This window comes from Chiloscyllium punctatum, chromosome 36, assembly GCF_047496795.1.
Source record: "Chiloscyllium punctatum isolate Juve2018m chromosome 36, sChiPun1.3, whole genome shotgun sequence".
In the NCBI taxonomy this organism is placed as follows: domain Eukaryota; kingdom Metazoa; phylum Chordata; class Chondrichthyes; order Orectolobiformes; family Hemiscylliidae; genus Chiloscyllium; species Chiloscyllium punctatum.
In genome coordinates this window covers 59,663,603-59,685,861 of record NC_092774.1, presented here as the reverse complement: position 1 = coordinate 59,685,861, position 22,259 = coordinate 59,663,603, and the positions used below count along the sequence as shown (strand labels likewise).

The following is a 22,259-nucleotide window of genomic DNA, read 5'->3' as shown; positions in this document are numbered from 1 at the left end:
TAAACTGAAGCAGTTCAGTTTGAAATGCTACAAGATCCTAACCATATCCAATGGGCTGATGAGTGGCAAGTTACATGAATGCCACGCAAATGTCACACAATGACTCATCCCCAAAAGAGATAATCTGACCACTGACCTGTGATATTAACAATGTTACTGTCACTAAGTACCCCACGATCAACAGCCTTGGGGTTTACCATTGAACAGAAACTCAACTAGATGAACCATATATACACAGTGGCTACAAGAGCAGGTCAGAGGCCAGAAATACTGCAGTGAGTAACTCACCTCGTGACTCTCCAAAACGTGTTCCAATTTCTACAAGCCACAAGTCAGCAGTGTAATGGAATACTCCCCACTAGCTTGGATGGGGTTGCAGCTTCAACTGTATTTGAAACGCTTCATACCATCCAGGTCAATGTTGCCTGCTTGATTGGTACCATATCCACTGTTCAGAAGCAGTAGTGTGTAGTATCTACAAGACGCACTGCAAAAATTTACCAAAGCACCTTACAAATTGCCTTTCAAACGAACAACCACTTCCATCTAGAAGGACCAGGAAAACAGATACATGGGAACACAACCTCTTGCAAGTACCCCTCCAAGCCACTCACCATCTTAACTGGGAAATGTATTACTGTTCCTTCAGTGTCACTGGTCCAAATCCTGGAATTCCTTCCCTCAAGACATTGTGGGTCACCGTACAGGATGTGGACTGCAAAGGTTCAAGAAGGCAGCTCACCATCACATTCTCAAGGAGAACCAAATGCTGGCCAGCCAGCGATGCCCATGTACCAGAAGTAGATTTTAATAAATTATTGAAACAGCAGGTTGGAATCTGCAAACTAAAGAAAATCAACGTTAAGAAGGGTCAGATGGAGAGCATTGATTCGGTGCTTATTTGAGAACAGATAAAGAGCGATAAAACTGACACTGACTTGGAACTAGAGTTTAGAGTTAAACACCTGCAGTGTTCCACTCAATGCATAAATCTAAAATCGCTGAAAGATTTGCCCCTGACGTGTACTTCATTAACACATGAATAGGACAATTAAGAAGGCATATGGGATACTAGATTTCATGACATTAATGGCGCCTTCATTTCCCACGATCCCATGCGATCGAGAAACCTCTCTATGGGGCCCTGGTACTGCGCATGCGTGCGGTGAGTGTGAGCGAAATGGCGCCGGCGGCTGAAGGAACAAGAACAGAAATCGCTGGAAAAGCTGAGCAGGTCCGGCAGCGCCTGTGGAGAGAAATCGAGGAGGCGTTTCGGGTCCAGTGATCCTTCTTCAAAACAGGAACAGGTTTCATAAACATCCCGGGGAGAGGAGACAGTGAGACAGGGTAGGATTGGAAACCGCGGGAGGAGGGAGACTGGGGAGTTTATAAACTCCTCGGGGGAGGCCTGAGGCCGCGAGTAAAACCTCCCCAGGCCCACTTCACCACCGGAGGAGCTCTCGTGTTGCCCGGGCAACAGGGCGCCATCATTGTAAGGATAAGGCACATGTTGACTTGGGGCGGGGAGCGCGGGCGGCCATCTTGGTGAGGGCACCATCAGCCGTCATTTCCGGGAGAGAAATGACAGTTGGTGTCATTCAAGTAGAATTTCCTCATTTCACTCTGAGAGACCTGTCCCTGAGCTTGGTCTGTGTGTCCTTCAGACAGGAAAAGGGAGTGGGAGGGAGGGAGAGAGATCTAGAATGACACGAAGGCGGACTATGAATTTGTGGTGAATGAATCTGATCATTTGTGGCGCTGGAACAGAAACTGGGTACTTCCAAGATCGGAGTGACCAGGAGAGCATTGATGTGTTGATGTTATTTTCAGTTTGTAGACTGGGAAAAGAGAACGCCAGGAGTGGAGGAAAGACATGATGAAGATAGATGTCTCCTTTAAATCTTTTCCCTCTCATCCTAAACCTATGTTCTGTAGTTATCGACTCCCCCACCCCAGAGAGAAGACTTTGTCTATTTATTCTATCCGTGCACCTCATCATTTTATAAACCTTTATAAAGTCACCCCTTAGTGTTCGACTCTCCACGGAAAACCGCCAGACTGTTAACTTCCCCCTATAGCTCAAATCCCTCAACCCTGGCATCATCCTTGTAAATCTTTTCTGAACCCTTTCAAGGTTCATACATCCTTCTGATAGGAAGGAGACCAGAATTGCATGCAATATTCCAAAATTGACCCAACAAATGTCATGTACAGCCACAAACAATACCTCCCAACTCCTGTACTCAGTACTCTGACCAATAAAGGAAAGCATACCAAACACCTTCTTTACTATCCTATCTATCTGCAACTCTACTTACAAGGAGCTATGAACCTGCACTCCAAGGTCACTTTGTTCAGCAACACTCCGTAGGACCTTACCATTAAATAGTCCTGCTAAGATCAGCCCAAGATTTGCCAATTGCATGACCTCGGACCATAGTTTGGGGTGTGGGTTACCAGCACCGGGATTTGTAAACTTTTAATCTCATCAATTGCCCCAACACCATTTCCCCACAACTACTCATTTCCTTCAGTTCTGCTCTCAGTGGACCATGTGTTCCCCAACATTTTGGGGATGTTACCTGTGTCCTCCTTTGTGATGATAGAAGCAATATATGTGGTTAATTGGTCTGCCATCTCTTTGTTCCACATGAGAACTTTGCCTGTTCTAGTTGTTATCGTTTTCTCTAATCTTTTTTTATCTTCACATACCCATTGTCCCCTTTTGATCAATCCTTTTGTTGAAACCTGAACTGCTCGCAGTCTTCAGATCTGGTACTTTATTTTTAGCCAATTTGTACGCCACTCCTTTGGATCTCGTCCTATCCATCATGTCCCTTGTTAGCCGTGGCTGCGCCACCTTCTGTGTTTTATTTTTTCAGACAGGAATGGACAACTGTTGCAGTTCCTCCAGGTGCTCTTTAAATGTTTGTCATTTCTTTCAATAATGTTCCCTCATTTGTTGTGGCCGGTTTGTGCCTCTGCCATTGTAATTTCCTTGCTTTAGATATAAGTCCCCAGTCTCAGAATCACCTCTGTTCCTCTCCATTTTAATGGAAAGTTCTCTCACTTGGTTCTTCACTCTTCTGCAAGAGACCTCTTACAGCTACAATGCCAATTATTCCCTTCTCATGAAGAAATTAATTTTTGGAATTAAATTGCCATTGTTCAGCAGAACCATAGCCACTTTTGGAATGTTCTGGTCTCAGTCCTATCAGAAGGATGTTGTGAAACTTGAAAGGCTTCAGAATGAATTTACAAGGATGTTGCCAGGGTTGGAGGGTTTGAGTGATTGGGAGAGGCCAAGCAGACTGGGGCTGTTTCCCCTTGCGTGCTGGAGGCTGAAGTTGATAAAATCATGAGAGGCATGGATAGGGTAAATAGTCAAGGTCTTTTCCTTGAGATGGGATACTCCAGAATGTAAGGGTAATAGGTTCAGGGTGGGGTGGGGAAGGGAAGGTTTAAAAGGGACATAAGGGGCAACTTTTTCATTCAGAGGGTGGTGTGTGTAAGGAACAAGCTGCTACAGGAAGTGGTGGGGGCTTGTACAATCACAACATTTAAAAGGCATCTGGATGGGTATATGAATAGGAAGGGGTTAAAGGAGTATAGGCCAAGTGCTGGCAAATAGGCCTAGATTGATTCTGGATATCTGGTCGGCATGTTCACTTTCTCTCTGGTGTCGGTGTCAATACCTTGATGTCTCGTTTTCTCCCCCTTCCTGCGGACATTAACCATTTCGTGTCTCATTGTTCGTCAAGAAGCTGCATTGCAGGTTCACCCTGAATTGACAGTTTTTGCTTCCCAAAATCAGACCTGCTCACTCTCAGCAGTATTCCAGTGTTGGGAAAGAAACTAACTTTCAGGTGGAGCTATCCAAAATTCAGAGAGATGTCAGTCTTGACATTTTTACTTTTCTGCCCCTGTAAGATCCTGAATCAGCACCTTCCGGAGAATTAGAGTGGAGTGAGAACAGAGGGGGCGTGAGAGTGGGATGATGCTTTCAATTTTGTGGAATAACAAAAGAAAAGAACGTTCTGCAGAAAGTAGAGTTGCTTGTTCTGAATTTCTACCCTGGACTGACAGTGATGACTTTTGTAATTTTTTTTTACACAGTCTTTGAAGATCTGAAGACAGAAGTTTCAAAATCAACAGGTGAAGGCCTTATGCTTGAAACATCGACTCTCCTGCTCCTTGGATGCTGCCTGACCTGCTGTGCTTTTCCAGCACCGCACTTTTCGACACTGAGTGTCCAGTGTCTGCAGTCCTCACTTTGAGTCATTGTCTGACAGTCACTCAATCCATTGGGAACACAACAATTTTCGACTGTGATTCTGTGAGAAGGAGCAAAGCTTTTCAGTTCCTGCTTCTATATGTTTTCAGAATCAGTGGGACTGGATGAGAGACCGTATAGTTGCAGTGCACTGAGTATGGAGCCAGAAATAGTTATATGACCTGGAAAGAGGAATTCATGGCAAGGAGGGGCTCTCCACATGTTTGTGCGCAGCTGAAGTTTTGGCCATGGAGAAACCTGAGGGATCCTGCCCCGTAGAGAAACCATGTAAGTGTGGTGACTGTGGGAAAAGTTTCCATTTCCCGTCTGCCCTGGAGACTCATCGGCGCACTCACACCGGGGAGAGGCCGTTCCCCTGCGCAGAGTGCGGTAAGGCCTTCAGCAATTCCTCTGACCTGCTGAAGCACCAACGGGTCCACACAGGGCAGAGACCCTTCAGCTGCCCCAAATGCGGGAAGGGCTTTACCCAGGCCTCCAGTCTGCTGACCCACCAGCAGGTCCACACCGGGGAAAGGCCGTTCCTTTGCACCAAATGCAGGAAGGCCTTCAGCAATTCCTCAGCCCTGCTGAGACATCAGCAGGGCCATACTGGGGAGAGGCCATTCAGCTGCCCTGAGTGTGGAAAGGTATTTAGCAATTCGTCCGCCTGGCTGAGGCACCAGAGGGTCCACACGGGGGAGAGGCCCTTCAGCTGCCCCGAGTGTGGGAAGGGCTTTACCCACGCCTCCACCTTGCTGACCCACCGGCGGGTCCACACCGGGGAGAGGCCCTTCACCTGCCCCGAGTGTGGGAAAGCCTTCAACAATTCATCCGACAGACTGAAGCACCAGCGGGTCCACACAGGGGAGAGACCCTTCAGCTGCCCTGAGTGTGGGAAGGGCTTTACACAGGCCTCCACCCTGCTGGCCCACCAGCGGGTCCACACTGGGGAGTGGCCATTCACCTGCTCTCAGTGTGGGAAGGGATTCACCCGCTCTTCCCACCTGCAGAGGCACCAGCGAGTTCACATGCCATGGCAGGGGGATTGAAGGAGCAATGGCAGAGTCCCAGTATTGACTGGACCCCTGGGTTTGAATCCCATCGTGGCAGATGGCGGAATTGGAATTCGGTCAGAAGTCTGGAGTTCGGACTCTAACGATGAAACCATTTTTGGGAGCGGGGGCATGAGAACCCCCATCTGATTCACTCATGTCCTTTTTAGGAAAGGAAACTGCCGTGTGGGAAAGGGTTCATTCAGTCGTCCCATCCTTTACCCGGGCTGGCCTACATGTGACTCCAGACCCACAGCAGTGTGGTTGACTCCCCCACCTGCGGAAATGAACAGGGAGAAACTTACTTGGATACAGGGTCTGGGTTGAAATTGCTGAGTGAGGCAATACTTCCTACGGGTTAAGGCTGTACCAAGGATCCAATTCCAAAGGGATAACTTGGTGCTGACTAATAGTAAAGAAAGTTTGGGGTGGGGGGACTGTGTACTCTTTGACCTGGAGCTGTTTTTTTTAAGAAAAGCTACTTTTTCTACGCCTTTTTGCTGGGGGGATCTGAAGCTGTAATAAAGTTGGGTCTTGATAAAGGTTACCTGAACTTACCGCTGGGCTCAGACTTTCATTGAAAGCTTTGAGCTCCAAGAGGTTTTTGTTTTAAAGCTGCTCATTTCTTTCAGCTTCCTGCACTAAGTTTCCAATGTCATGTATCAGATGGAGCAGTGAATGAGTAGCTAGTATCGTTAGAAATTGTAAATTTTCCATGAGTGCAGGTCCTGCATCATTCCCTCAGCATTGTAAAGTTTCCTGGCAGCACCGGGAGGTGGGGGCTGCCTTCACTCGAAATGATATGGAGGAGCCAGAGATGGACTGGGTTGGATCAAGTTCAAAAATCACACATCAGGTTATCGTGGTTTATTTGGAACTACTGAGTGGGTGGCACAGTGGCACAGTGGTGAGCACTGCTGCCTCACAGCGCCGGAGACCCGGGTTCAATTCCCGCCTCAGGCGACTGACTGTGTGGAGTTTGCACGTTCTCCCCGTGTCTGCGTGGGTTCCCTCCGGGTGCTCCGGTTTCCTCCCACAGTCCAAAGATGTGCAGGTCAGGTGAATTGGCCATTCTGAATTGTCCCGTAGTGTTAGGTAAGGGGTAGATGTAAATGTAGGGGGTATGGGTGACTTACGCTTCGGCGGGGGCCTGTTTCCACACTGTAAGTAATCTAATCTACTAGCTTTCGGAGCGCTGCTCCTTCATCAGGAAGCTGTGGAGCAGGATCATAAGACAGAATTTATAGCAAAAGATCACAGTGTAGTGCAACTGATTGGATATATTGAACAAACCTAGATTGTTGTGAAGTCTTTTGTCTTTTAGAATAGGTTGCAAGTTTTAGTTCATTAATGTGTAAATCCCAGAAAGTCTTTGAAGTCAGATTCTCAAGATGACTTAAGGTTTTACATAAATAGGTTTCATCTCAGTTCAGACAACAATGAAATGTGTGAGGTTCGAGTCTGTCTGTATCCCAATCTTGAATCAGACTGGTTCTATTTCCAAAGTAGGAATTTACAAATATTACATGTATCAACTGCCTGCAGGTTGTGTGCTTTTTGATCAAAATTGAATGTATCTGCAAATGCAAATTCACCCCATAGACCTGTGTGTGCATGCATGAGAGAGTGTGTGTGCATGAGAGCACGTGTGTCTGTTTGCCTAGGTGCTAATGTCTCCTCTGAAACGGTGAGGTGCTTCCATTGTCCTGTCCTGGGAACAATGCTCTTGCTGGTGCCTCTCTGTCTGACCTGTCCTTTGTGTAGCTTTGGTATTGCTGGGTTGTGAAACTGCCCTCAGGGCTTTGGGATAGCTGTGGTACTCTGTCATTGTTAGTGGGTACTTGAGGTGTACAGGTATTCCCTTGTCTGCAAGTGCTGTCGAGTTTCACTTGTCAGCCTAATTGGTCCCTGCTAAGGCATTCTGGGTGTTTTGGTACAGTTTGGCCAATTTTGCTTTTGTGGGCTATTGTGGTTGCCAGGGTGGCAGATCTTTTCCCACATACAATTATCAGGAATACTTGGAATCCTGAGAAGGATTTAAGTGAATCCTCGAGAGATGTTGTATCCCTTGGACTATTCCCAGCAAGTGAATGAACTATCAAGACTCTTGTAAAGATTTGTGGGAACTCTTGCAGGGATGTAAAGAAAACTAGATTTACAATTTGAGGCCATACATCCCATTCTGCTAAGTTACACCAGTTAATGGGTAATTTTTATTTGTTTAAAAATGTGAAATCTTAATGAAGAGTTCTTCCAGTTAATCACTGGGTATTCAAATTTCTCTTCAGAATTAAAGATCATAACAAAACTGGGTGTCATTGTGGGATGTTGAATGTGCTTGGTAAAATTTGGATGAACAATATTTCAAAGTGAATTTTATCGTGTTAAGTACTAAGACTTTCTGGAGAGGAAAGATTTGCCCTTGTGTGTTTTGCAACACTGAATCAAGGTCAGTTCAATAGAATACGCAGACAAGTTGATGCTAGAGTTGAGAGCTATGGCAAAATATCAGAAATAATGCAGGCAGTAGCACGGCAATTTAGGGTTAGAAAGTTAGCTAAAAAAATTATAAAAAAAGGGTGGAAGGTTTTGTCAGCTTTTCTTAAAAATAGTTAACAAAATAAGTGTTAGTTCTGCAGAAAATGAGTCTGGGGATTTAGTAACGGAGGATAAAGAGATGGCAGATGAATTGAAAAGAGTTTGAATCTGACTTCACTTGAGAGGATACAAGTAACACCCTAGAACTAGCTGTAAATCAGGAATTCAAAGGGAGGGAGGAACTGAAGAAAATTACAATCACCAGGGAACTAGTACGGAGTAAACTGTTGGAACTCTGAGCTGATAAGTCCCGGGTATTTGAAGGAATTCATCCTCGACTCTTAAAGAGAAATTATGGCGTGAAATAAGACCATAAGACATAGGAGTAGAAGTAAGGCCATTCGGCCAATCGAGTCTACTCCGCCATTCAATCATGGCTAATAGGCATTTCAACTCCACTTCCCCGCATTCTCCCCGTAATAGTTAATGTATTGGTTTTAATTTTCCAAACCTCATTCGTTTCAGGGGTGTTTTTTTTAAGATTGGACAAATCCTTTCTTCAAAAAGGGAGACCATTTAACTTAACATATGTAATGGGGAAAATGTTCAAAGCTATTATCAAAGATATTATGACAGAGCACTTGTATAAGTTCAAGGTAATCAGGCAGCGTGAATGTGTTTTTGTCGATGGGAAATAATGTTGTAATAATTTTTTGAAGAACGGCCTGTCCGCACTGCGACTGAGCTGATGAACCTCCAGTGCCCCCAGGGAAAGGAATCCCTTCCCTCAGTCCCCACATTTCCCCAAATTCTCCGCAGTTCTGGTGTCCTTTTGGTTCTGTGTTTCCGATGAACAATTGAAACTGTGATCACACTCAGGAAACGTGTACAGTTACTCCCTCCTGCGAATAGTGTAATGTTTCTTCAGTCTGTGTAACTGGTTAAAGCGCTGCCCAAAGTCAGCTCAAGGGGAGAAGACATACAAAAGTTGAGCAGCGAGACAAAATGCAAAACCAACGAAATGTCGAACCACGGAGAAAAAATATTGTGGCTCGACCTCTTTTTTTCCTATTGGCATTTGGACACTTCAATATCTGACAGTCACTCAATCGATTGGGACAGCCACGATTTTTGATTACAATTCTGTGAGAAGGAGCAAAGCTTTTTGGTTCCTATTTCAGTACATTTTCATTATCAGTGGGACTGGATGAGAGACCCTACTGTTGCTGCGCACTGAGTGTGGAGCCTGAAACTGTTATACGGCCTGGAAAGAGGAATTCACAGCAGTGAGGGGCAGTACACGCATTTGCTTGTGGCTGAAGCTTCGGACATGGAGAAACCGTGGAAGTGTGGTAACTTTGGGAAAGGCTTCCGTACTCCGTCTGACCTGGAGATTCATCGGCGCATCCACACCGGGGAGAGGCCGTTCTCCTGTCCCAAGTGCGGGAAGGGCTTTACCCAGGTCTCTGCCCTGCTTAGGCACCAGCGGATCCACACGGGGGAGAAGCCTTTCACCTGCCCTGAGTGTGGGAAGGCCTTCAGCGATTCATCCTCCGTACTGACCCACCGGCGTGTCCATACGGGAGAGAGGCCCTTCAGCTGTCCCGAGTGCGGGAAGGCCTTCAGCGATTCCTCCACCCTGCTGAGGCACCAGCAGGTCCACACAAGGGAGACCCCCTTCAGCTGCCCCGAGTGCGGGAAGGCCTTCAGCCGTTCCTCCAATTTGCTGACCCACCAGCAGATCCACACAGGGGAGAGGCCCTTCAGCTGTCCTGATTGCGGGAAGGCCTTCAGCTATTCCTACTCCCTGCTGAGGCACCAGCGGGTCCACACGGGGGAGAAGCCCTTCAGCTGCCCTGAGTGTGGGAAGGCCTTCAGCTATTCCTCCTCCCTGCTGACCCACCGGCGAGTCCATACAGGGGAAAGGCCCTTCTGCTGTCCTGAGTGTGGGAAGGCCTTCAGCGATTCCTCCTCCCTGCTGACCCATCGGCGAGTCCATACGGGGGAGAGGCCCTTCAGCTGCCCTGAGTGTGGGAAGGCTTTCACCCGCTCCTCCCACCTCCGGTGCCACCAGCGATTTCACGTGCCATTGCAATGGCACGTGAAAAAGCGACTGCCGAGTGCCGGTATTGACTGGACTCTCAACCCAGTTCTGGGATCTGTTGGGTTTGAATAACACCGCGGCAGATGGCGGAATTGGAATATGGTCAGAATCTAAAGATGAAACCATTTTCTGTTGGGGGGGAGGGGAGAGAAAACTCCAATCTGATTCACTCACGCCCGTTTTAGGGAAGGAAACTGCCGTTGTGGGAAAAGATTCACTCAATAGTTCCAGCTGCATCCTTTACCCGGTCTGGCCTACACGTGACTCCAGACTCACAGCAGTCTGTTTCACTCCACACTGCCCCCGTTCCAGGCCCCATGCGTTAAGGCTGTACCAAGGATTCAATTCCAAAGGGACAACTCTGTGCTGACTGATAGGAAAGAAAGTGAGGTGGGGGGAGGAGAGGGGGAGTGTGTGCACTTTGACCTTGAGCTGTTTAAAAAGCAGCTCCTTTCTCTACATCTTTTTGCTGGGGGGGATCTGAAGCTGTAACAACGTTGGGTCACAATAAAGATTACCTGAACTTACTGCTGGGCTCAGACTTTCATTGAAAGCTTTGAGCTCCAGATGGTTTTTTGTTTTAAAGCTGCTCATTTCTTCCAGCCCCTGCCCTAAGTTTCTAATGTCGTGTATCAGATGGAGCAGTGAATGAGTAGCTAGTATCGTTAGAAATTGTAAATTTTTAAGGAGTACAGGTACTGCATCGTTTCATCAACATTGTAAAGGTTACTGGCAGCACTGGGAGGTGTGGGCTGTGTTCGCTCGAAAGTCTTATCTTTAAAATTGAGAATAGCTAAAATGATATATTCAGAAACATCATTGAAGTCTAAATGCATTTCAATTTTTTAAAAGAGCTGCTGAAATCTTTCTGAAAATTGCACTGGAATATGTGCAGTTAGGCCACAGCTCAGGACAGGCTGTAAGGGGTGAATGAACTATTCCTCATTTTGTGAAATTGGTTTCAACTATGTAGACATAGTCAGAGTTGTAGAGCCGGAAACAAACCCTTCAGTCCATATCTTAAATGAATCTAGTGACCCATTTGCCAGCATTTGGCCTATGTTCATTTGTACCCTTCCTATTCATATCCCCATCCAGCTGCCTTTTAAATGTTATAATTGTACCAGCCTCCACCACTTCTGCTGGCAGTTCATTCCATACACGCACCACCCTCTGCGTGAAAATGTTGCCCCTCAGGTCCCTTTCCCCACTCCCCTTCAACCTATGCCCCTTTCGTACTGGACCTTTGGGAAAGACCTTGGGTATTCACTCTATCCATGCCCCTTACAAGTGTCTATAATTTTAAGGAGGGGAAAATGAGGACTGCGGATGCGAGACATCATTTTCCACACCCCCCACCCCACTTTATTCCAGTCCCGTGCCTTCAACTCAGTACGCTCTCTTGACCTTTTCCATCAAATTTTCAATCTATCAGCTCCACCCACTTCTCCAACCTATCCATTGCCAAACCGTTATTTCCCGATGCCTGGAGGAGGAACACCTCATTCTGCCTTGCGACCCTGCAACCACACAGGACAAATGTGGATTTCAACAGTTTCCTCGCCTCCCCCACTTTATTCCAGTCCCAAGCCTCCAACGTGGCGCTGCCCCTTCTGACCTGTCCATCATATTTTCCTATCTATCTGCACCACAACTCCCTCCGACCTATCATCTTGCCACCCCACCTCTCTCACTCTCTCACACACACACACACACACACACACACACACTCTCTCTCTCTCACTCACTCACTCACTCACTCACTCACTCACTCACACTCACTCACTCACTCACTCACTCACACACACACACACACACTCTCACACACACACCTACCTACCTACCTTCATCTACCTATGGCATTCTCAGCTACCTTCTCCCCCAACCTCACCCTCTTCCCATTTATCTCTCAGCACCCCCCGCCCACAAGCCTCGTTCCTGATGAAGGGCTTATGCCCAAAATGTCAATTCTCCTGCTCCTTGGCTGCTGCCTGACCTGCTATGGTTTTCCAGCATCACACTCTCGGCATTATTTTAAGGTAACTGGAGGAAGGTTTTGGGGGAGATGTCAGAGTAGGTTCTCTACTCAGATAGTGGTGACTGTGTGAAATGCACTGTCAACGTGGTAGTAGAGTCAGATACATTAGGGACATTTAATTGACTCTTGGATAGGTACATGAAAGTTAGTACAATAAATGGTATGTAGGTCAGTCTGATCTTAGAGTCGGATAAAGGGCCGGTACTGTGCTATGTACCTAAGTAGTCAAAAATGTTGTTTTATCAGCAGTACAGTCAGATCCGAGCAAACAAGGACATGCAGGTCATACTGCGCTTAGACAGAGTGAGGCGTGCAGGGTTACAGCTGCACAGGAGGTGCGCAGAAGCAACATCAGATTTCATGTTGGAGAGCCCCATTCAGCAGTCTAATAATAGCAGGGAAGAAGCTATTCTTGAACCTGTTGGTACATGTGTTCAAGCTTCTGTATCTTCTGCCTGGCAGAAGATGGTGCAGGAGATCATTCCCGGGGTGGGAGGGGTCCTTGAGGTTGGTAGCCTTTCCACGACAATGAGAAGTGTAGATGGATTTCATGGGTGGGAGGTTGGCTTCTGTGATGGACTGTACTGTGCACACAACCTTCTGTAGTTTCTTCCGGTCCTGGGCAGCGCAGTTGCCATAGCAGGACGTGATGCACCCAGATTCAATGCTTTCTGTGGTGCATCTGTAAATGTTGGTGAGTGTCATTGTGGACATGCTGAATTTGTTGAGCATCTTGAGGAAGAAAAGGTGTTGTTGTGCCTTCTTGACCGTTGCATGGGTCAGTTTAGATATTTTGCCACTCCTTTCTCATTCTTACTAACTCCTTTTACTTGGTGCAGTCACAGTCAGTTTCATACCTTGTGCTAATCTCTTTTGAAGGTCTTCTTCAGAAGGATAAAATATTATGAGAGGCAAAGGTAGTGTACATACATAATATGAAATCTTTAAACTTGAATTCATTTTAAAGAGCAGAACAACGTATTTATGGTAAAAATGGGTAAACTTAACAGGTTTTATGAAGGGTGAGAGTGGAAAGTATGTGGAGGTGCATGTTAAAACAGGACTGAGTCTGCATGGCTTTGACAACAGGAGGTCATGTCTGACAAATAATTAGGATTCTTTTGAGCAGGTAATGAGTAAGTTAGACAAAGGGAGAGCCAGTGGGGGAGAGCCAGTGGACGTGAGCGATTTGAATTTCCAGAAGGCCTTTGACAAGGTGCCGTGCAGGAGGCTGCTAAGTGAGATAAGAGTCCCTGGTGTAGGAGCAAGGTCCACCTCATTCTTGTAGAGGATTGGCTGACTGGCAGAAGGCAGAGAGTTGGCATAAAGGGGTCTTTGGAGTTCTAAAGGGGTCCATGCTGAGAATGCTTGGACAGTCCAGGAGAATGGTCAGAGAAGGGGCAGATGGAATACAATATGGTAAAGTCTGAGGCTATACACTTTGGGAAGACCAGAAACAGAGACTGTTTTCAAAATGGGAAAGGCTTCGGAAATGTGAAACAGAAAGGGATTGTACCATTCATTCGGGGTGGTGTGGAAAGGATCGTATCATTGAGACTTGGGAGGATTATACCCTTAACGGCTGTGGGGGAGTAATGGATTATACCATTCAGAGGGGGACGATTACATCATTCGAAGGTGAAGGGGAGGGGAGGATTGTACCATTCACATCACGGGGTGTGGATTGTACCATTCACAAGGAGAATTATTTAGTTTTATTTTTCAGAATTTCCAGGATACACGATATATGCCAATTTTACCCACCAGAAATCGACTGAAACTGGGTGCACTAAAAAAATCCAGCAGGAAGATAATCAGTAAAAAGGTCTAGTTTCGGTCATAGCAGTTATGGACTTATATAGTCACACTGCACAGAAACAGACACTTCAGTTCCACTCATACACGCCGACCAGATGTTCCAATCTGGCCCAGTCCCAAGTTCCAACATTTGCTCCATATTCCTCTAAATCCGAACTATTCATCTAGACACCTTTTAACTGTTGTAATTGTACCCACCTCCACCACTACCTCTGGCTGCTCATTCCATACACGCTCTACCTTTTGCATGAAAACGTTGCCCCTTAGTTCCTTTTTAAATCTTTCCCCCTCTCATCTTAAACTTATACCTTCTAGTTTTGGACTCCTCCATCTTGGGGGAAAAGACCTTGGCTATTCGCCCTATCCATGATTTTATAAACCTCTCAGGTCACTCCTCAGCCACCTCCAGTCCAGGGAGAACAGCCTCAGCCGAGTCAACTTCTGCCTATAGCTCAAATCTGGCAGCATCCTTGTAAATCTTTTCTGAACCCTTTCAAGTTTCACAACATCCTACCAAGAGGAAGGATGCCGGAATTGTACACTTATTCCAAAAGTGGCCTAAACATTCTCCTGTACAGCCACAACATGACCTCTCAAATCCTATACTTAATACACTGACTAATAAAGGAAAGTATACCAAACATCATCTTCACTATCCTATCTACCTGCAACTCCACTTTCAAGGAACTGTGAACCTGGTCTCCAAGGTCTCTTTGTTCAACAACACTCCCTAGAACCTTACCATTAAGTGTAGATGTGCTGCTCTGATTTGTTTTTCCAAAATGCAGCACCTCGCATTCATCTAAATTAAACTTCATCTGCCACTCCTCAGCCCACTGGCACATCTGATCAAGATCCCATTGTAATCTGAGGTAACCTTCCTTGTTGTTCACTACACCTCTAATTTTGGTGTCATCAGTAAACCTACTAACTATACATCCTATGTTCACATCCAAGTCATTTGCATAAAAAATATAGAAAGGAGTGGACCGAGCATCGATCCTTGTGACACTCCACTGGTCATAAGCCTCCAGTCTGAAAAACAACTCGCCACCACCACCTTCTACCTTTTGAGCCAGTTCTGTATCCAAATGGCTAGTTCTCTCTGTATTCCATAAGATCTAACCTTGCTAACCAGTCTCCCTTGGGAAACCTTGTCGAATGCCTTACTGAAGTCCATATAGATCAAGTCCATTGATCTGCCCTCATCACTCTTCTTTGTTACTTCTTCAAGCACTCAATCAAGTTTGTGAGACATGATTTCCCACGCACAAAGCCATGCCGACTATCCCTAATCAGTCCTTGCCTTTCCAAATATGTGTAAATCCTGTCTCTCAGGTTTCACTCCAACAACCTGCCCACCACTGATGGCAGGTTCCCTGGCTTTTCCCTATCACCTTTCTTAAATAGTGGTACCATGTTAACCAATCTCCAGTTTTCTGGCACCTCTCCTGTGACTATCAATGATGCAAATATCTCAGCAAGGGGCCCAACAATCACTTCCCGTAGCCTCCCACAGAGTTCTCAGGTACACCTGATCAGGTTCTGGAGATTTATCCACCTTTGTGTTTCAGGACATCCAGCATCACCTCCTCTGTAATATGGACATTTTTAAAGATGTTATGATCTATTTCCCTGCATTCTATATTTTTCATGTCCTGCTCCAGAGTAAACATTGATGCAAAATACTTGTTTAGTATCTCCTCCATCTCCTGTAGTTCCACACATTGGCTGCCTTGCTCATCTTTGATGTGCCCTATTCTCTCCCTAGTGACCCTTTTGTCCTTAATGCATTTGTAAAAACTCTTTGGATTCTCCTTAACCCTATTTGCCAAAGTTATCTCATGTCTAGTTTTTGCCCTCCTGATTTCCCTTTTAAGTATACTCCTATTACCTTTATACTCTTCTAAGGATTCACTCAATCTATCCTGTCTATACCTGACATATGCTTCCTTCTTTTTCTTTACCAAACACTCAATTTCTCCAGTCATCCAACATTCCCTACACCTACCAGACATTCCTTTCACCCTAACAGGAATATACTGTCTCTGGACTCTCATTATCTCATTTCTGAGGCTTCCCATTTTCCAGCCATCTCTTTACTTGCAAACATCTGCCCCCAAACAGCTTTTAAAAGTTCTTGCCTATTACTGTCAAAGTGAGACATTCTCCAATTTAGAATTTCAATTTTTAGATCTGGTCTATCCTTTTCCATCACTATTTTAAAATTAATAGAATTATGGTTGCTGGCCCCAAAGTGCACCCCCACTGACACCTCAGTCAGCTGTCCTGCCTTATTTCCCAAGAGTAGGTCTAGTTTTGCACCTTCTCCATCGGTATATCCACATACTAAATCAGAAATCTTTCTTGAACAAGCTCAACAAATTCCTCTCCATCTAAACCCTTAAACCTATGGCAGTCCTGGTCTATGGTTGGAAAGTTAAATCCCCTACCATAACCATATCAGAGGAAGTGAGTTTAAAGCTGGGCACAATCCTCCAGGTGCAGTTTCAGCAATGCTATGTTTGGTTGCAGCAACACTTTCCTCCCATTATGTTCTATTCCTTTAGCGATAAAAGCGAAAGCTGTATTCACTTTCTTTATTATCTACTGTACCTGCATGCTAGTTTTCTGTGACTCATTAATGAGGATACCCAGATCTCTCTGCACCAGATCATCCCAAACCTTCTATTAGATAATAGATTGCTTTGCTGTTTTTGTTTTGACCAAAATGCATGACCTCACACTTATCCACATTAAACTCCATCTGCCACATTTTGTCCTACTCTCCTAACCTATCTCGATCCATTTGAATGGTTCATGTTTCCTCATTGCAATTTACCATCATGCCTATTTATGTGTCATCCACAAACTTGGCAAATGAGCCTTTTATACATGTATCCAAGTCACTAATGTAGATTGTAAATAGCTGGGGTCCAAGGACACAACCCTGTGGCACCTGTTACATCTTGCCGTTCAGAAAAAAAGCCATCAATTTGGACTGTCTGTCTTCGGCCTATCAGCCTGTCACCTCTCCAAGCTGATAAATCAGCCCATATCGCATATGATCTAACCTTGTGAATTAACGCTCTGAGTGGCACTTTAGCAAATTCCTTCTGAAAAGCCAGATCTATTACATCTACAGGATCCCTATTATCGACTTGTTACATTGATGAAGAACTTAGTTAAATCTGATTTGCCCATCATAAAACCATGCTGACTGATGGATAGAGTTTTGACTTTTCAAATGTCCTGATATTGCTTCCTTGATAATTGACTCTAACACCTTCCCAACAACAGAAGTTAAACTAACTGGTCTGCAATTTCCCACATATTGCCTGCCTCCCTTTCTGAATACAGGCATTACATTAGCATTTTTTCCAATCCACTGGAACCAGAGGATCCTAAGATATAGGAGCAGAAACTAAGTCATTCAATCATGGCTGAAACGTTTCTCAGCTCCATTCTCCCGTTTTCTCCCCATAACCTTTGATCCAAGTTATCAGCTTGGATAGGTGACTGGCTGATGGGCAGAAGACAGACAGTCCGAATTGATGGCTTTTTTTTCTGAATGGCAAGATGTAACTAGTCAGGTGCCACAGGGTTGGGTTCTTGGACCTCAACTATTTACAATCTACATTAGGGACTTGGATACACGTATAAAAGGCTCATTTGCCAAATTTGTGGATGACACATAAATAGGCGTGATGGTAAATTGCAATGAGGAAACATGAACCTTTCAAATGGATCGAGATAGGTTAGGAGAGTGGGCCAAAATGTGACAATCAAGAACCTACCTATCTCTCTATTAAATAAACTCAATGAATCTTTCTCATGTCCAGGGAATTTTGAAATATTGTAACTAATGTATCCACAATCTCCACTGCCACTTCCTTTAGTACCCTAAGATGTAGGCCATCAGGACTAGGGGAGTTGTTTGCCCTCAATCCTAATAGTGTACCTATCGACGTTGATGTGACTTTGACTTGCTCGTTCCAATCCGAATGGTACTGCTGTCCTCCAACGTGAAAACTGAGGAAAAGTATTGATTTAGCAGCTCTGTCATTTCAGTGTTCCCCTTATTAACTCACCTGTTTCACCTTCCAAGGAACCAACATTTACTTTAGCGACTCTGTTCCCTTTGGCACAACAACAGAAGCTTTTGATATTTTACACTAGGCTTCTTTTGTAATTTACCTTACCTATTTCTATTCATTTTTGAAAACCCCTTTGTTTGTGTCTGGAAGTTTCCCGATGTTTCAGCCTTCCAAAGGTCTGGAGTAACATTCCTGAACAGGCTGAACATTAAAAAGAAAACCACATTCACATTTAAATGACACCCACCTTTCAGGGGCTGGGGGCGGGGAAAACCAACCCCCATTGTCCCCTATTGGTTGGAGGACTCCCCCAACCACGCCCCCTCAGATGGTGACGACATTGTTTGGACCACGCCCCCTGTCTGTTGGCGCATGTGCAGTGTAGGTCCCGCGGCCGGACAATGACAGTGTTACTGAGTGTGGGAGAGGAATGGCGCCGGCGGCTGAAGGAACAAGAACAGGAGCCGCTGGAAAAGCTGAGCAGGTCCGGCAGCTCGTGTCGGGAGAAATGTGAGGACGGGTTTCGGGTCCCGGTGATCCTCCTTCAGAACAGGACCAGGTTTCAGAAACATCCCGGGGAGGTCGCCAGGCCCGAGCGCCAAGACCTGGCTCCTGCCCCCGGGGAGAGGAGACAGTGAGACAGGGTAGGATTGGGAACCGCGGGAGGAGGGAGACTGGGGAGTTTATAAACTCCGAGGGGGAGGCCTGAGGCCTCCAATAGAAGCCCCACAGGCCCCAGTGTTTACTTCACCGGCGAAGGAGCTCTCGGGTTGCCCGGGCAACCGGCCGCCATCTTTGTGAGGGTCAGGCGCATGTTGTCCTGGGACGGGGTTGTTGGATTGTTGTATAATATTGATCTCCTCTGTACTTTTAATCTTGAATATTTTTAAAATGTACACTGGCTTCAATTTATGAATTCTAAGTACAGAAGCAAACTATAAACATCTCCTTACATGGATCCCAACATGTGCATAGGAGCCAAGACTGCCTCAAGATTTACTGAGGTGCTGAATCAATAGCTCTTTCTCTTTTGATTAATGAAGGTGGTGCCCAGCAGACTCCTGCTCACAGCCTGTTCTGTCAGCCTTTATGGGAAAGATAGGATAGCAAAACATCTCTATGACTCTATAATTGCTGAGATTAGCTTTACAACCTTTCTTAAACCAGGCTGCAATGTTTGCAGTTCTCTAGTCTTCTGGCACCTCCTCCAAGTCCATGGAAGACTGATAAATTATGGCTTCCACAATTTCTGTCGTCCCTTCCTTCAAGATTGTTGGATGCATTTCATCAGTGCCTTGTCAAACTTTAAGTACCAAATGCTTATCGAAGACTCCTTTCATGTTAATTTTGTACTCTTGGGAGGTCATGTTGCGGCTGTACAGAACATTGGTTTGGCCATTGTTGGAATATTGCGTGCAATTCTGGTCTCCTTCCAACGAAACGATGTTGTGAAACTTGAAAGGGTTCAGAAATGATTTACAAGGATGTCGCTAGGGTTGGAGGATTTGAGCTATAGGGAGAGGCTGAACAGACTGGAGCTGTTTTCCCTGGAGCGTTGGAGCCTGAGGGGTAACCTTATAGAGGTTTGTATATTTATGAGGGGCATGTATAGGATAAATAGACAAAGTCTTTTCCCTGGGTTCGGGTCTGTTTCCATGCTGTATATCTCTATGACTCTGGTTGCATCTGAGGAGAATTAGAGTGGAGTGAGAACAGAGGGGGAGAGAGAGTGGGATGGTTCTTTCAATTTTGTGGAATAACAAAAGAAAAGTATATTGTGCAGAAAGTACAATTGCTTGTTCAGAGTTGTTACCCTGCACTGAGTGTAATGACTTTTGTAATCTCTTTTTACAGAGTATCTGAAGATCTGAAGACGGAAATTTCAAAATCGACAGATGAAGGCCTTATGCCCGAAGCATTGACTCTTCTGCTCCTCGGATGCTGCCTGACCTACAGTGCTTTTCCAGCGACACACTTTTGAAGTCTTGACTCTCCAGCATCTGCAGTCCTCACTTTCACATCAATGTCAGACAGTGACACTGGGACATCGGGACTGCAACGATTTTTGACTGTGATTCTGTGAGAAGGAGCAAAGCGTTTGCTTCCTGCTCGAGTACATTTTCAGAATCAGTGGGACTGGATGAGAGACCCTACGTTGCAGCGCAGTGAGTGTGGAGCCTGAAGCAGTTATACCGCCTGGAAAGAGGAATTCACGGCAGGGTGGGGCTGTACCCACGTTTTTGTGCGGCTGAAGCTTCGGCCATGGAGAAACCTGAGGAATCCCGTCCTGTGAAGAAACCGTGGAAGTGTGGCGACTGTGGGAAAGGCTTCTGTGCCCCGTCTGCTCTGGAGACTCATCGGCGCAGTCACACCGGTGAGAGGCCCTTCAGCTGCCCCGAGTGCAGGAAGGGCTTTACCCAGGCATCCGCCCTGCAGACCCACCGGCGGGTCCACACGGGGGAGAGGCCTTTCAGCTGCCCCGAGTGTGGGAAGGTCTTCAGCAATTCCTTCGCCCTGCTGAGGCACCAGCGAATCCACAAGGGGGAGAGGCCACTCTCCTGCCCCGAGTGCGGGAAGGCCTTCAGTGATTCCTCTCACCTGCTGACCCATCGGCGAGTCCACACAGGGGAGAGGCCTTTCAGCTGCTCTGAATGCAGGAAGGCCTTTATCCAGGCCTCTGCCCTGCTGATCCACCAGCGGCTCCACACAGGAGAGCGGCCCTTCAGTTGCCCAGAGTGCGGTAAAGGCTTCAGCGATTCCTCCACCCTGCAGAGCCACCAGCGGGTCCACACGGGGGAGAGGCCCTTCAGCTGCTGTGAATGCGGGAAGTGCTTTACCCAGGCCTCTGCCCGGCTGAGACACCAGCGGTCCCACACCGGGGAGAGGCCCTTCAGGTGTCCCGAGTGTGGGAAGGGCTTTGCCCGGGCCTCCAACCTCCAGACCCACCTGCGGATCCACACGGGGGAGAGGCCCTTCAGTTGTCCCGAGTGCAGGAAGTGCTTTACCCAGGCCATCACACTTCAGAAACACCAGCAGGTCCACATAGGGGAGAGGCCCTTCAGTTGCCCCGGGTGCAGTAAGGTGTTCACCTGCTCCTCCCACCCTGCGGAGGCACCAGCACGTTCATGTACCATAGCAGGGGCATTGAAGGAGTGCCATTATTGACTGGAGTATTAACCCAGTTCTGGGGCCTCCCGGGTTTGAATCCTGCCGTGGCAGATGGTGAAATTGGAATTCAGTCAGTAATCTGGAGTTCCAAGTCTAACGATGAAGCCATTTTTCGGGGGGAGTTGGGGTGGGGGTGGGGGGTGGAGTTAGGGTGAGAAAACCCCCATCTGATTGACTCACGTCATTTTTCCGGAAGGAAACTGCCGTTGTGGGAAAGGATTCACTCAGTCATCCCAGCTGCATCCTTTACCCTGTCTGGCCTATGGTTGACTCCACACTGCACCCATGTCCACCCCCTCCGCGCCCCCCGCCCCCTTTCTCTCCCCCATTGGGCCCCTCCCATTCCCTTTTTGCTGGGGCGGGGGGAATCTGAAGCTGTAACAATGTTGGGTCACAATAAAGGGTTACCTGAACTTACCGCCGGGCTCAGACTCTCATTGAAGGCTTTGAGCTTCAAATGGTTTTTGTTTTAAACCTGTTGATTTCTTTCAGCCTCCTGCACTAAGTTTCCAATGTCGTGTATCAGATGGAACAGTGAATGAGTAGCTCGTATCGTTGGAAATTGCAGATATTTCAGGAGTGCAGGTCCTGTGTTGTTTTATGGGCATTGTAAAGTTTCCTGGCAGCACCAGGAGGTGGGGGCTGTGTTCATTCGAAATGATGGGCAGTTGCTGGTGTTGGACTGAGGTGGAGAAAGTTAAAATCGACACAACTCCAGGTTAGAGTCCCAACAGATTTATTTGGAAGCGCTAGCTTTCGGAGCGCTGCTCCTTCATCGGGTAGGTGTTGAGCAGGATCATAAGACATAGAATTTATCGCAAAACATTACAGTGTCATGCAGTTGATCAGATTTCCTGAACAAGTCCAGTTGCAATTCAGTCTTTCCTCTTTTCGAATGGGTTGCAGGTTTTGGTTCATTAACATGTATATCCCAGAACTACCTTTAAATCACATTCTCCCGATGACTTAAGATTTTGTAAAAATAGGTGACATCTCAGCTCAGACAAAGCAAGAAAGGTGTGAGGTTCAAGTCTGTCTGTATCCCAGTCCTGAGTCACACATGTTCTATTTCCAAAGTAGGAATTTATAAAATATTACATAGATTGACTGCCTGCAGATTGTATTTTGCTCAAAAAGCACAATGTATCTGCAAATGCAAATTCACTGCATA

General features: G+C 46.4%; 2 protein-coding genes across 2 annotated transcripts; both read left to right on the top strand.

The window, feature by feature from the left end:
• The first annotated feature begins 1,171 nt into the window (after positions 1-1,171).
• On the top strand, positions 1,172-5,882 carry LOC140460548 (uncharacterized). The gene is made up of 2 exons (XM_072555132.1): positions 1,172-1,347; positions 4,117-5,882. Exon 2 carries the CDS (start codon positions 4,522-4,524, stop codon positions 5,320-5,322), a length of 801 nt encoding a protein of 266 aa, XP_072411233.1. The 5' UTR covers positions 1,172-1,347; positions 4,117-4,521; the 3' UTR covers positions 5,323-5,882.
• Positions 5,883-8,933: 3,051 nt separating this feature from the next.
• Positions 8,934-21,493, top strand: LOC140460106 (uncharacterized). Its single transcript, XM_072554505.1, has 2 exons — positions 8,934-9,989; positions 20,091-21,493. The coding sequence occupies exons 1-2, from the start codon at positions 9,194-9,196 to the stop codon at positions 21,083-21,085; spliced, it is 1,791 nt and encodes a 596-aa protein (XP_072410606.1). The 5' UTR covers positions 8,934-9,193; the 3' UTR covers positions 21,086-21,493.
• Positions 21,494-22,259: the final 766 nt, after the last annotated feature.

Coding starts and splice junctions, on each gene's coding strand:
- LOC140460548 (XM_072555132.1), top strand. CDS start 4,522: ATGGAGAAACCTGAGGGATCCTGCCCCGTAGAGAAACCATGTAAGTGT.
- LOC140460106 (XM_072554505.1), top strand. CDS start 9,194: ATGGAGAAACCGTGGAAGTGTGGTAACTTTGGGAAAGGCTTCCGTACT. Junction 9,990..20,090: donor AAAGCGACTGCCGAGTGCCG/GTATTGACTGGA, acceptor CAGCGCAGTGAG/TGTGGAGCCTGAAGCAGTTA.